This window comes from Oryctolagus cuniculus, chromosome 17 (genome assembly GCF_051225735.1).
Source record: "Oryctolagus cuniculus isolate XC-2025 breed Fujian yellow rabbit chromosome 17, ASM5122573v1, whole genome shotgun sequence".
In the NCBI taxonomy this organism is placed as follows: domain Eukaryota; kingdom Metazoa; phylum Chordata; class Mammalia; order Lagomorpha; family Leporidae; genus Oryctolagus; species Oryctolagus cuniculus.
In genome coordinates, this window is record NC_142883.1 from 68,551,526 (window position 1) to 68,566,586 (window position 15,061).

At 39.3% G+C, this 15,061-nt stretch overlaps 1 protein-coding gene across 1 annotated transcript in view; it reads left to right on the forward strand.

Annotated features, from left to right (window-relative positions):
- Positions 1–12,021, forward strand: part of LOC100340298 (uncharacterized) — a 40,954-nt gene extending 28,933 nt beyond the window's left edge. Inside the window, 5 exon segments of the mRNA XM_089317032.1 lie at positions 3,872–3,998; positions 4,248–4,340; positions 5,527–6,065; positions 6,110–8,925; positions 8,927–12,021. Coding sequence (XP_089173158.1) covers positions 3,872–3,998; positions 4,248–4,340; positions 5,527–6,065; positions 6,110–8,925; positions 8,927–9,080 — 3,729 coding nt within the window. The 3' untranslated portion in view covers positions 9,081–12,021.
- The last annotated feature ends 3,040 nt before the right edge of the window (positions 12,022–15,061 follow it).

Genomic DNA, 15,061 nt, shown 5'->3' on the forward strand with positions numbered 1-15,061 from the left:
TTAAAATGAGATATACCAAGTAAAGTATATTTTTATTCTGATACATATTTTGGAATTCTTCTAAAATTCCTTGTTAAATTTAGTTGAATCCCTGGTTAAGACTTATTGGAGCCACACTACTGAGTACACCTATGAAACTTTGTTCATAAATGCATATAGAACCTGGGAAAGTTGATGTATATCTTATGCTGTAGAGACATAAGATGGAACATCTTTTTTTATCCTTTTTCATTATAAAATTTAAAAACAAATTTAGGTTTTCAATAGGATCAAATTATGATAAATTTAAATACAATTCCCAAGAATTCTTTCCACATTTGAATTTCTCCACTTATACTATGTTTCTTTAGGTTGTAAATATGTCAAGCATTAATGAGGAATTGATTATTATGTGGATATCTCTTGTGGTTAGACAAGTTCTGATGTATCCCCTCCATGTCCCAGGAGGCTGATTTTCTAGCTGATGTATGGATCATCTTCATTGCTTCTAATGGAGGCATGCATTGGTATCTGGGAATCTAGCCTCATCTGCCCATGATGGCAGCAGGTCAGGACCATGGGAAATCTCCTCTGGCCTCCTTCTCAGCATGTGCCATTCCAACCACTCCCACCATCTTCACAGAATTCCTGACTCTGGGGCTTTCCTCATATTGCTCAAGAACTGTGTGGTTGGTTTCTGTGTCTGTGGATGTTAGTGTGAGGGTGAAAGGAACCTTGGAGAGCAGGACAGGTGTCTGTTGGTGGCATAGGTGACAGTCATAGATCTGAGGTGTTAAGTTATGTCATTCAGGTGCACCCTGTAGATCTTGGCTGGCCTAGGAAGGGACACCAATGCCACATTCTCAGTTCTGGAGCTGGAGAAAGGGTGAATAAGGTTGAGATTTTAAAGATATTTTTGTCAAAAATTGGTGCACTGAAACAAGACCAATGTGTCTCCAGTTGTACAGAGGCAGCTACAAAAGTTCTGTAGAAAGACTGTTTCATCCAGAGCCAGCACTGTGGTGCAGTAGGTTAATTCTCCATGTGGGGTGCCGGCATCCCATATGGGCACCATTTCTAGTCCCGGCTGCTCTTCTTCTTATCCAGCTCTCTGCTGTGGCCTGGCAAAGCAGCAGAAGATGGCCCAGGTGCTTGGGCTCCTGCACCTGGGTGGGAGCCCAGGAAGAAGCACCTGACTCCTGGCTTTAGATCAGCACAGCTCCATGCATTGTGTCCATTTTGAGAGTGAACCAATGGAAGGAAGACATTTCTCTCTGCCTCTCTCTCTCACTGTCTGTAATTCTACCTGTCAAATAAATAAATAAAATTCTTAAAATAAGAAAGAAAGAAAGTCTGTTTCATCCAAGATGGCAATGTGATGGAGCTGGGTGTTCAGGCCATTTGAGATGAAACCTGTATGGGTGACTGTCGATTGCAGCTCTGTCACTGTTTTGAACTGTCACTCACATGGGATACAGGCAGCAGCTTTACCCACTAAGCCACAGTGCCAGTCCCCAAAATAACTTTCATTAATGTAAATTTTACTGAATGTAATTAATTTCAACAATAACAAAGTTTTACTGTTTTTTATTGTTACAATATCATTTAATAAAATTTTTGCAATGCTTTCATTAAACCAAAGATAATTTCTGATTAATCTCTGCCACTTAATAGAGGTGGGTTCAGTTGCCATATATTTGCAGGTTTAAATAATTTTTCCTCCTTGAAGTTTATGTTTTCTTTATTTATGTATTCATGATTCTTTATTCATTCTAGCACTCCGTTTTCTACAGTGCAATGTAGAAAGAAAGCCATGAAATTTTCTTTTAAATGCTTGCATTTATGTTTTCTTCCAGGTATGATTCAGGACACCTCCAGATATTTCAAAGAGCAAAGAAAATTAATACATCACCTGCAGATTGTGTACTTTTAAAAACATATTTATTTTATGCATTTGAAAGACATAGTCACAGAGAGTAACAGAAAAAGAGAGAGAGAGAGTCTTGCATCTGCTGGTTCATTCCCCAAAAGGCCACAAAGGTCAGAGCTGAGCCAATCTACAGGCAAGAGGCAGGATCCTTCTGCATCTCTCACATAGGTGCATGGGTCCACGCCCTTGAGTCATCCTCCAGTACCTTCCCAGTAATATTTGTAGGAGCAGGATTTGAGGTGGAGAAGCCAGGACTCAAACTGGCACTCATATGGGATGCTGGCTCTGAGGGCTGGGGCTTTATCCCACTGTGCAATAGCACTGGCCCTGTAAGTGTTTTTTTTTTTTTAATTATTCTCAGGTTGCTGTCAGTTTTCTTTTTAGATTTATAATAATTTGTTAATAAAAATGGAAAAATAAAGATAAATTTTATTCTTAGGGAATATATAAAAACAAGACAAATGAATTTGTCATGACTATCAAGCATTGAAGTAATCTAACATAAGGCAATTTGGTCTCATCTTTCTGTTGCCATAGCAAAATACATATTATTTATATTTTTAAATGAGGCTTTAAGGATAATATTTGAAATTGGGGGTCCTGATGTCAAATACAGTCATTATTGTTATATAGATGATGTAGTGGGCAGTGTTTCAGTACCACCCTGGAAATAAACACTGAACATTCTGCAAGGGTAAGAGTTAGCTAGTGCTAAAACACAAATCAATTGCATTTATTTTTTTAATTGTTAGAGTAATGCAGACCTTCATAATTTGGGGAGCTGACCTTGATTCAGAGATAGCATATCTATTGCAGGTTCTTTCATGTTTTAAGTTTTTATTTAAAAATTTATTTTTTATTTTAAAGTCAGTTACAAAGAGAGAGAGCAGAGAAAGAGAGGAGAGATCTTCATCTGCTGGTTCACTCCCTGGCTGCCCACAATGCCCCGAGCTGTGCTGATCTGAAGCCAGGAGCCAGAGCTTCTTCTCAGTCTCCCACATGGGTTAAAGGACCCAAGGGTTTGGTTCTTCTACTGCTTTCCCAGGTCATAGCAGAGTGCTAGATCAGGAGTGGAGCAGCTGGTTCTAGAAATGGCACCCATATGAGATGTCAGCACTTTAGGCAAGGGTGTTAACCCACTGCACCACAGCTCTGGCCCCAAGATTTATTTATTAACTTATTTGAAAGGCAAATAGAGATATGGAAGGATGGGTAGTAAGAAAGAGTTACCTTCCATCTACTGGTTCATTCACAAATGACCACAGGCATCCCATGTGGAGCACCAAGGACTCAAACTGTTCACATGGGATGCCTGAATTGCAGGTGGAGGGTGCAGGCTTATCTGCTGCACCATAATACTGGTGCCTACTACAGGTTCACGAACAAATCTCTCTGCATTTCCCTCAGTCACAAATGCAGATTATAGTACAGAATTTCTCAAGGAAATTTCTTTGGAAATTTGATGCAGAGATAGAGTATCTGAGCTGGCTTCATAAACACTAAGTTAAGTCTGTAATGTCTCTTTTAAAATATTTTTTTCTCTGCCATAATTGCATTGACTGTGCATGGTGTTTTCCTGGAAATTCTCTGTTCACAATCTCTTCATAGCTTCCCTGATGGTTTCTTGTCTTTTTCCCTGAATACTTCTACATTCTTCTGAACATTGCTCATTCCAGAGTGACTATTGTCCCCCTTTCAGCCTACTGTGCAATTGCCCTTGACATAGTCAGGCCTTTCTGAACAGAAATTCCTGTTTGCCTCCAGCTTGGGCATTTTTCACAGCCTTTATACCACAGATATGATCCCCTGTTGAATGCTTCTGTGTGGCTGTCCAAATGCTCAACAAATCTGAAATGAAATGGCATCCTTCCTTCTTCCTCCATATGCATGCAGAAGTTATACAACTGCCATTTTTTGTTATGTGACAGAGTTGACATGTTGACCAGGAATGTTCTATCACAGGTGATGATAGCATTTGAAGACCTGGCTGTGTACTTTACCTGGGAAGAATGGCAGAACATGAACCAAGCTCAGAAAATCCTGTACAAGGATGTGATGCTGGAGACCTACAGCAGCCTGTTCTCCTTGGGTGAGTGACACTCATCACATGCCCAGTGGTAACATTTTCTCACTATTTGACAAATAAGTGAGCACTATTAATAAACTTTATAAATGAGGGACAGGAATAGAATTTGAGTCCATGAAGAATCTGATTATATACCATCTGAGAAGGAATTCAAATTGGAACATTTGTTGCATAGCTCCTGGACCAAGCTGTTCACCTTTAATTAACCCAAGATAGTGATTTCACAAAGTGTTACATTATTTCCATTAATAGGGCACTGCATGACCAAACCTGACTTGATCTTGAAGTTGGAGCAAGGAGCAGAGCCCTGGATGGGGAAAGAATGCTTACATCATAGCCTTCCAGGTCAGTGTGTACATAATGGTCAGGGAGGCCAAAGTAGAATCATTGCAGCAGATGTTGAGTGGTGCTCTTTCTATGAATTTTTTCCAAGTCTTACTTCAGACACAGTTATTCTACAGTATCTATGGAGATCAGTATCTCTATTAAAGGCAAAGGAAATGAAGTTTCATGTGTAAATCCGCAACTGATCGAAATCTCCAGAATTGCATATTATCACAGAGAAGTGTTTATGTAAAAAATGAAAGGAGGTCACTAGGGATGACAACTTCACAATGAGATAGAAATAAATTTTCAAGAAATTAAGCAGATTCTGGTCTACAGAAACACATTCTTTAAATTTCTTGTGAATGTATACCGAAGGTGGTACATTGGAACTTTCTGCAACTGTTGTAGTTCTCAGAGGCTGAGGATATCAGGTTTCCTTAGAAATATGGGGAAACAGTAATAGAGTGCATATAAAACAGTTTTTCATTAGAAAAATTCCACAAATGCTGTTTCCCTGGGAAGACAGAACATGAGATAACCACAGATGCAAATCTTGTCCCTTAAATGTGATCCTGCTTGGAATACAGACGCATTAAACTCTTCTCCACCTGCAAGAAAATGATCCAGTAAAAGTTTCCCATATTGATGTTTGAAATATCAGAGAAGTACAAAACAGACAATTTTAGAAAAATGAACTGGAATGAATAGGACAAGGAAAAATTGATTTCTTGGCAATAGGTGATTATTTTTACTAAACATATGTCCTTTCTTTAAAATCTTATATAGTTGTTTCACCTTTGTGAAAGGCAGAAAGTCAGTGAGAGGAGAAACAGTGAGAAAGAGATTTCCTATTAGCTACCTCCCCAGATACCTGCAACAGTTAGGTCTGACTAATTTGAAACCAAAAGCCTGGCATTCCAACTATTCTAATCTGATGTATCACAGGGTCCCAAGCACAAGAGCCATTATCTCCTGCCCCCTGGTATACATTAGTAGAGAGCTGTATTTGAAGCAGAGTATCCTGGGCTTAAATTGGCACTGTTTTTGGATGCAGACTTTCCAAGCAATGACTTGTATTCATTTTGTTAATTCTATCCCTCTTAAATACAAGTAACTTCATTCCTTTTACATGAGTATGCCAGGAAAAAGAATTATATTTGATTTATTGACAGCACTGTTTTTTTTTTTTTTTTTCTCACTTCAGTTGCCATGAAAAGGGATGACCTGATTAGGAAAAACCAGAAAAGTCAGGACAAAAATCTGAATCAGAATGTTATGAAAAACAATAAGACATCAACTCCCAAAATAATTGAATTAAGAAAAACACTTCATTTAAGTTCAAACCATATTCCAAAACTGAGTATCAAAAAGAGAATCTATTCAGGAATGAAACCTGAAGAATGCAATGTATGTCACAATGTGTATCTGCACTGTGGGCCTGTTCAACTACAAACTGGAGAAAAATTTGATGCTACTAATGTACCTGGGAATGCTCTCCAGATCTGTGAGGCTCTTAATCAACAGCACAAAAATCAGACTGTGCAACAGGCATTTGAACCAATTGGAAAAGGGAAAGTCTTCAAAAGAAAAAATATATTTTGTAAATCTGAGAGGCGTTTTATGGTAGAAAGTAGTACATCAACTGCCACTATTGGTAAGACAACTCAAATAGAACATGATTTCTATAAAAATTCTAACCTCAGTATGCATCAACAAAGTCCCAGAAGAAAGTTTATGAATATAGTAGTTCTTTGGAACCTGTCATTGATCAATCACCTCTTAAAATAAATCATAGACCACATATAGGGAAGAAACCCTATGCATGTAAGCCTTGTGGAAAATCATTCAGTTATAAATTCTGCCATGCAATTCATTATGGTACTCACGTAGTGGAAAACTCTCATGTGTTTAATGAACATGGAGAAGCCACTTACCAGAAGTCACATCTCATAAATCATCAGAGAATTCACTCAGGTGAGAAACCTTATGAATGTAATGACTGTGGAAAATCCTTTATGTGGAAGTCACACCTCATAAAGCATCAGATAATTAACACAGGGAATAAACTTTATGAATGTAATAACTGTGGAAAAGCTTTTGGCCTTAAGTCACACCTCATAAATCACCAGAAAATTCACACAGGAGAGAAACCTTATGAATGCAGTGACTGTGGAAAAGCCTTTCACTGTAAATCAGTCCTCACAAAGCATCAGAGAATTCACACAGGGGAGAAACCTTATGAATGCAAAGAGTGTGGGAAAGCCTTTGGCCAGAAGTCACAGCTCATAACTCATCAGAAAATTCACACAAGGGAGAAACCTTATGAATGCAGTGACTGTGGAAAAGCCTTTGGCCAGAAGTCCCATTTCATAAATCATCAGAGAATTCACACAGGGGATAAGCCTTATGAATGTAATGACTGTGGAAAATCCTTTATGTGGAAGTCACATCTCATCCTACATCAGAGAATTCACACGGGGGAAAAACCTTACGAATGCAATGACTGTGGTAAAGCCTTTAGCCGGAAGTCACAGCTCATAACTCATCAGAAAATTCACACAGGAGAGAAACCTTATGAATGCAATGAGTGTGGGAAAGCCTTTGGCCAGAAGTCACACCTCATAACACACCAGAGAATTCACACAGGGGAGAAACCTTATGAATGCAGTGACTGTGGAAAAGCCTTTCGCTGTAAATCAACCCTCACAAAGCATCAGAGAATTCACACAGGGGAGAAACCTTATGAATGTAATGACTGTGGTAAAGCCTTTATGTGGAAGTCACGTCTCATCCTACATCAGAGAATTCACATGGGGGAAAAACCATATGAATGCAATCACTGTGGTAAAGCCTTTAGCCAGAAGCCACACCTCATAACTCATCAGAAAATTCACACAGGAGAGAAACCTTATGAATGCAATGAGTGTAGGAAAGCCTTTGGCAAGAAGGCATACCTCATAAATCATCAGAGAATTCACACAGGGGAGAAACCTTATGAATGTAATGACTGTGGAAAAGCCTTTGGGAAGAAGTCACACCTCATAAATCACCAAAGAATTCACACAGGAGAGAAACCTTATGAATGCAGTGACTGTGGAAAAGCCTTTCGCTGTAAATCAGTCCTCACAAATCATCAGAGAATTCACACAGGGGAGAAACCTTATGAATGTAATGACTGTGGAAAAGCCTTTGGGAAGAAGTCACACCTCTTAAATCACCAAAGAATTCACATAGGAGAGAAACCTTATGAATGCAGTGACTGTGGAAAAGCCTTTCACTGTAAATCAGTCCTCACAAAGCATCAGAGAATTCACACAGGGGAGAAACCTTATGAATGCAAAGAGTGTGGGAAAGCCTTTGGCCAGAAGTCACAGCTCATAACACACCAGAGAATTCACACAGGGGAGAAACCTTATGAATGCAGTGACTGTGGAAAAGCCTTTCGCTGTAAATCAACCCTCACAAAGCACCAGCGAATTCACACAGGGGAGAAACCTTATGAATGTAATGACTGTGGAAAATCCTTTATGTGGAAGTCACGTCTCATCCTACATCAGAGAATTCACATGGGGGAAAAACCGTATGAATGCAATGACTGTGGTAAAGCCTGTAGCCAGAAGCCAAACCTCATAACTCATCAGAAAATTCACACAGGAGAGAAACCTTATGAATGTAATGACTGTGGAAAAGCCTTTCACTGTAAATCAACCCTCACAAAGCATTAGAGCATTCACACAGGGGAGAAACCTTATGAATGTAATGACTGTGGAAAAGCCTTTGGCCGGAAGTCCCATTTCATAAATCATCAGAGAATTCACACAGGGGATAAGCCTTATGAATGTAATGACTGTGGAAAATCCTTTATGTGGAAGTCACATCTCATGCTACATCAGAGAATTCACACAGGGGACAAACCTTACGAATGCAATGACTGCGGTAAAGCCTTTAGCCGGAAGTCACAGCTCATAACACATCAGAAAATTCACACAGGAGAGAAACCTTATGAATGCAATGAGTGTGGGAAAGCCTTTGGCCAGAAGTCACACCTCATAAATCATCAGAGAATTCACACAGGAGAGAAACCTTATGAATGCAATGAGTGTGGGAAAGCCTTTGGCCAGAAGTCACACCTCATAACGCATCAGAAAATTCACACAGGGGAGAAACCTTATGAATGCAGTGACTGTGGAAAAGCCTTTGGCCGGAAGTCCCATTTCATAAATCATCAGAGAATTCACACAGGGGATAAGCCTTATGAATGTAATGACTGTGGAAAATCCTTTATGTGGAAGTCACGTCTCATCCTACATCAGAGAATTCACACGGGGGAAAAACCTTATGAATGTAATGACTGTGGTAAAGCCTTTAGCCGGAAGTCACAGCTCATAACTCATCAGAAAATTCACACAGGAAAGAAACCTTATGAATGCAATGAGTGTGGGAAAGCCTTTGGCAAGAAGGCATACCTCACAAATCATCCGAGAATTCACACAGGGGAGAAACCTTAGGAATGCAGTAACTGTGGAAAAGCCTTTGGCTGGAAGTCATGCCTCATAAATCACCAGATAATTCACACAGGAGAGAAAGCTTATGAATGTAATGACTGGAAAAGCCTTTCTGAAGAAATCATGTCTCATCCTACATCAGAGAAGTAACACAGGGGAGAAACCCTATGAATACAATGACTGGGAAACCATTTGGTCACAAATCAATCCTCATAAGTCATCAGAGAATTCACACAGCATAGAAAGATTATGAATGTAATGACTGGAAAAGCCTTTCTGAGTAAGTCAGCTCTAGCACCCACATCAGAGAATTCACACAGGGGAAAAAACTGATGAATGTAAAGACCCATAAGTCAAACTTCAAAAGGCATCAGAGAAGTCACACAGGGGATAAACCTTCGGAATGCAATGACTTGGAAAAGCCTTTGGCCAAAAGTCAAGCCTTGTAAATAATTAGAGAAGCCATACAGGAGAAACCTTATGAATGTAATGACTGTGGAAAAGTTTTCTTTGCAAATTTCTATGCAAATCAGAGCTCAATGAACATCAAAGAAGTCACAGGAGAGAAACTTTATGATGGCAATAACTGTGCAGAAGCCTCTTCATATGACAAACATCACAAAGCATCAGAGAATTCACATGGGGAGAAATGTCATGAATAATGGTAGTAGAAAGCCCTTTGTTATAATTTTCAACTAATAAAACATCACAGAATTAACAGGGAATTTTCCACACAATTGCCTTTTTGTGCAAATTGCTTTTCTTTAAATAACAGAATCCATCAAGGGAGAACAATAAGATTATAATCAGTGTGGATATGCCTTTGGTGCCAATTATACCTCATCAAGCATAACAGAATTCACATGGGGAAAATCTTATGAATGTAATGACTCAAAGTCTTTTACCATAACTTAGCCCACATTGCGCATAATCAAATTCATACAGGGAAGAAAACCTTTGAAAGTAATCTTGTGGAAAAGCCTTTACTTAGAAGTCATACCCCACAAGACATCAGAGAATTCACATGGGGGAGAAATCTTATGAATGTAATGAGAGTTGGAAAGGTCTGCCAAAATCTCAGCTTACAACATCAGAATTCACAAAGTGGAGATCTTATGAATGAAATAAACATGGGAAAGCTTTTTGTCATAGGTCATACCTCATAATCCATCATCTAATTTGAACGGGGAGAGACTTTGAAAATATAATAAGGGATTGGCTCTGTGGCTCATTTGGTTAATCATCCCCCTGTGGCACCGGTATTTCATATGGGCACCGGGTTCTAGTACTGGTCACTCCTTCCAGTCCAGGTCTCTGCTGTGGCCCGGGAAGGCAGTGAAGGATGGCTCAAGTCCTTGGGCCCCTGCACCAGCATGGGAGACCAGGAGGAAGCACCTGGCTCCTGGCTTTGGATCGGCATAATTCCAGCTGCAGCAGCCATTTGGGGGAGAACCAATATAAGAAAGATGTTTTTCTCTGTCTCTCTAACTCTTTCTGTCATAGAAAGAAAGAGTGAGAGAGGTAGGGAGGGAGGGAGAGAGAGAGAGAGAGAGAGAGAGAGAATGTATATATTGAATGTGGAAGAGTTTCCCTTCAAATAATGTAAGTATTAGGACAAAATTTTCTGCTGGAAATCACATCTTATCCAACAGGGACGCATGTAACGGAGAAAGCTTATAAATATTAATAGTGTTAAAAAAGCATTTGTCACAAATCTATCATACATCAGAGAATTCAGATGGGGGTTTCTTTTTTTTAACTTTTATTTAATAAATATACATTTCCAAAGTACAACTTTTGGATTATAGTGGCTTTTGCCCCACATAACCTCACTCCCACCTTCAACAATCGAACCTCCCACTCCCTCTCCCATCCCATTCACATCAAGATTCATTTTCAATTATCTTTATATACAGATCAATTTAGTATATACTAAGTAAAGATTTCAACAGTTTGCACCCACAGAGAAACACAAAGTATAAAGTACTGTTTGAGTACTAGTTATGCCATTAATTCACATAGTACAACACATTAAGGACAGAGATCTTACATGGGGAGTAAGTGCACAGTGACTCCTGTTGTTGATTTAACAATTGACACTCATAAATAGATGTCAGTAATCAACCGAGGATCTTGTCATGAGCTACCATGGCTATGGAAGCCTCTTGAGTTCACCAACTCTGGTCTTTTTTAGACAAGGCCATAGTCAAATTGTAGGTTCTCTCCTCCCTTCAGAGAAAGGTACCTCCTTCTTTGATGGCTCATACTTTCTGCTGGGATCTCACAGAGATCTTTCATTTAGGTCACTTTTTTTTTTTTTGCCACAGTGTCTTGGCTTTCCATGCCTGAAATACTCTCATGGACTTTTTAACCAGATATGAATGCCTTAAGGGCTGATTCTGAGGCCAGAGTGCTGTTTAGCAGGACATCTACCATTCTATGAGTCTGCTGTGTATCCTACTTCCCATGTTTTATGGTTCCTTCCTTTTTAATTCTATCAGTATTAGCAGACACTATTGTTTATATGATCCCTTTGACTCTTAGACCTATCATTATGATCAATTATGAACTAAAAGTGATTACTTTGACTAGTGAGATGGCATTGGTACATGCCACCTTGATGGAATTAAATTTGAATCCCCTGGCATGTTTCTAACTATACCATTATGGGTAAGTCCAATTGAGCATGTGCCAAACTGTACCTGTGCTCCCTCTCTTATTCCCACTCATATTTAACAGGGTCACTCTTCAGTTAAACTTAAACACCTAAGAATAATTGAGTGTTAAATAAAGAGTTCAACTAATGGTATCCAGTACAACAAAAAAATATCAAAAGTAATAAAGTAGTAAGATTTCCCTCGAAAGTCAGGACAAGTGGTGATCAAGTCATTGTTTCTCATAGTGTCCATTTCACTTCAACAGGTTTCCTTTTAGGTGCTCGGTTGTCACCGATAAGGGAGAACATATGATATTTGTCCCTTTGGGACTGGCTTATTTCACTCAGCCTGATGTTTTACAGATTCCTCCATTTTGTTGCAAATGACCGGATTTCATTTTTTTTGACTGCTGTATAGTATTCTATAGAGTACATGTCCCATAATTTCTTTATCCAGTCTACTGTTGATGGGCATTTGGGTTGATTCCAGGTCTTAGCTATTGTGAATTGAGATGCAATAAATATTAAGGTGTACATAGCTTTTTTGTTTGCCAATTTCATTTCCTTTGGGTAAATTCCAAGGAGTGGGATGGCTGGGTTGAATGGTAGGGTTATATTCAGGTTTCTGAGGAATCCCCAGACTGACTTCCATAGTGGCTTGACCAGTTTGCCTTCCCACCAACAGTGGGTTAGTGTCCTTCTTTCCCCACATCCTCACCAGCATCTCTTGTTGGTAGATTTCTGAATGTGAGCCATTCTAACCGGGGTGAGGTGAAACTTCATTGTGGTTTTGATTTGCATTTCCCTGATTGCTAGTGACCCTGAATAATTCTTCATGTGCCTGTTGGCCATTTGGATTTCCTCTTTGAAAAATGTCTATTGAGGTCCTTGGCCCATCTCTTAAGTGGGTTGTTTGTTTTGTTGTTGTGAAGTTTCTTGATCTCTTATTTTTTTACTTTTATTATTTTTCTTTTCTTTTTTTCTTTTTTTCTTTTTTTTTTTTTAGTCAGGCAGAGTTAGACACAGAGAGAGAAAGGTCTTCCATCCATTGGTTCACCTCCCAAATGGTCACTATAGCTGGCACACTGTGCCGATCCAAAACCAGAAGCCAGGTGCTGCCTCCTGGTCTCCCATGCTGGTGCAGGGCCCAAGGACTTGGGCCATCTTCCACTGCCTTCCCAGGACACAGCAGAGAGCTGGACTGGAAGAGGAGCAACTGGGACTAGAACCCCAAGTGCTGGCGGCACAAGTGGAGGATTAGCCTAGTGAGCCTTGGTGACGGCCAATCTCTTAGTAGATTCTGGTTATTAAAACTTTATTGGTTGCATAGTTTGCAAATTTTTTTTTCCCATTCTGTTGGTTCCTTTTCACTTTCCTGACTGATTCTTTTGCAATACAGAAACTTCTCAATTTGATGTAATCCCAATTGTTAATTTTTGCTTTGACTGACTGTGCCTCTGGGGTTTTTTTCCAAGAAGTCTTTGCCTGTGCCCAGATTTTGTAGCATTTCTCCAATGTTCTCTAATAATTTGATAGTGTTGGGTTGTAGATTTAGATCTACATGTTGACTGGATTTTTGTATAAAGTATAAGGTAAGGATCTTGCTTCATGGTTCTGCATGTGGAAATCCATTTTTCCCAGAACCATTTGTTGAATAGACTCTCCTTGCTCCAGGAATTAGTTTTAGCTCCTTGATCAATTAAAAGTTGGTTGTAGATGTTTGGATTGGTTTCTGGTGTTTCTATTCTGTTCCATTGGTCTATCCATCTGTTTCTGTACCAGTACCATGTTTTTTTTTTTTTTTTTTGACAGGCAGAGTGGACAGTGAGAGAGAGAGAGAAAGGTCTTCCTTTTGCCATTGGATCACCCTCCAGTGGCCGCCGCGGCCGGCGCACCATGCTGCACTCCCATGGGGTGCAGGGCCCAAGCACTTGGGCCATCTTCCACTGCACTCCCTGGCCACAGCAGAGAGCTGGCCTGGAAGATGGCCAACCAGGAGAATCCGGCGCCCAGACCAGGATTAGAACCCAGTGTGCCGGCGCCACAAGGCAGAGGACTAGCCTAGTGAGCTGCGGCGCTGGCCCACCATGCTGTTTTGATTACACTGCCCTGTAGTATGTCCTGAAATCTGGTATTGTGATGCCTCCAGCTTTGTTTTTGTTGTACAAGATTGCTTTAGCTATTCGAGGTCTCCTGTGTCTCCATATGAATTTCAGCATCATTTTTTCCAGATCTGAGAAGAATTTCATCGATATTTTGATTGGTATCTCATTGAATCTATAAATTGCTTTTGGGAGAATGCACATTTTGATGGTATTGATTCTTCCAATCCATGAGCATGGAAGATTTTTCCATTTTTTGGTATCCTCTTCTATTTCTTTAAGGTTTTGTAATTCTCATCGTAGAGATCTTCGACATCCTTGGTCAAGTTTATTCCCAGGTATTTGTTTTTGTAGCTATTGTGAATGGGATTGATCTTAGCAGTTCTTTCTCAGCTATGGTATTGCCTGTGTACATAAATGCTGTTGATTTTTGTGCATGGATTTTATTACCTGCTACTTTGCCAAACTCTTCTATGAGTTCCATTAGTCTAGTAGAGTTCTTTGGATCCCCTAAATAAAGAATCATATCATCTGCAAAGAGGGATAGTTGACTTCTTCCTTCCCAATTTGTATCCCTTTAATTTCTTCTTGCCCAATGGGTTTGGCTATAACTTCCAGTACTATATTGAATAGCAATGGTGAAAGTGGGCATCCCTGTCTAGTGTAATGAATGTGGAAGACATTTTCTGGGAATTCAGGCTTGTATGAATATAGAATTCACAACAGGTCATATTGTTTGAATGCTGTAAGTATGAACATTCCATTAGCCAGAAATTAGACATCAACAGACTTCAGAGAATTCATAAAGTGAAAAATCAATGTAATGAATGTGAAAAAAATCCTTCTGCTATAAGTCAGTCTTCTATTCACACGAAGAGGCTCAGAAGTGAGAAAACTTGCAAAAAAAGAAAAGTTTTATACGACCAGTCACCTCTAGATGGTAAACTGATAACTCACACAAAGGCATATGAATGTAATGGAATTGGGAGTACCTTTACTATAAAGCAAATTTCCAGAAAACAAGATTACATTTACAGAAAAGTCTCTGAAACTGTGAAGTGTCTGGAGGAATTGTTTTTTTGGAATCACACCTCAGCAAGTGTGATGAATTGCCATGAAGACTGGTTAACCATTCTTGAGAGATTTTTTCTCTTATATATTCTTTTTTAGTTTCCCATTATTATGAATGGAACCAGACAAATGAACTGTGTTTTCATGTATAAAGTTTGCTGACAAATATTCAACAATTGCAGCATTTATTACAACAGTTATTTCAACAGTTTTTTGAAATGCCATCTTAATTATAAATTTATTTGTTGTACATTAGTTTTGATGTCTGTCCATGATTTTTGCCCAACATTATTGTAGTGCAAACGAGTGATGTTGATATAGGGTAAGTTAGATAGTTTAAGTTCATGATCTGGAAGCCACACTTTACCCACTTCATGCTCCTATATCCATCTACCTGTCAATCAG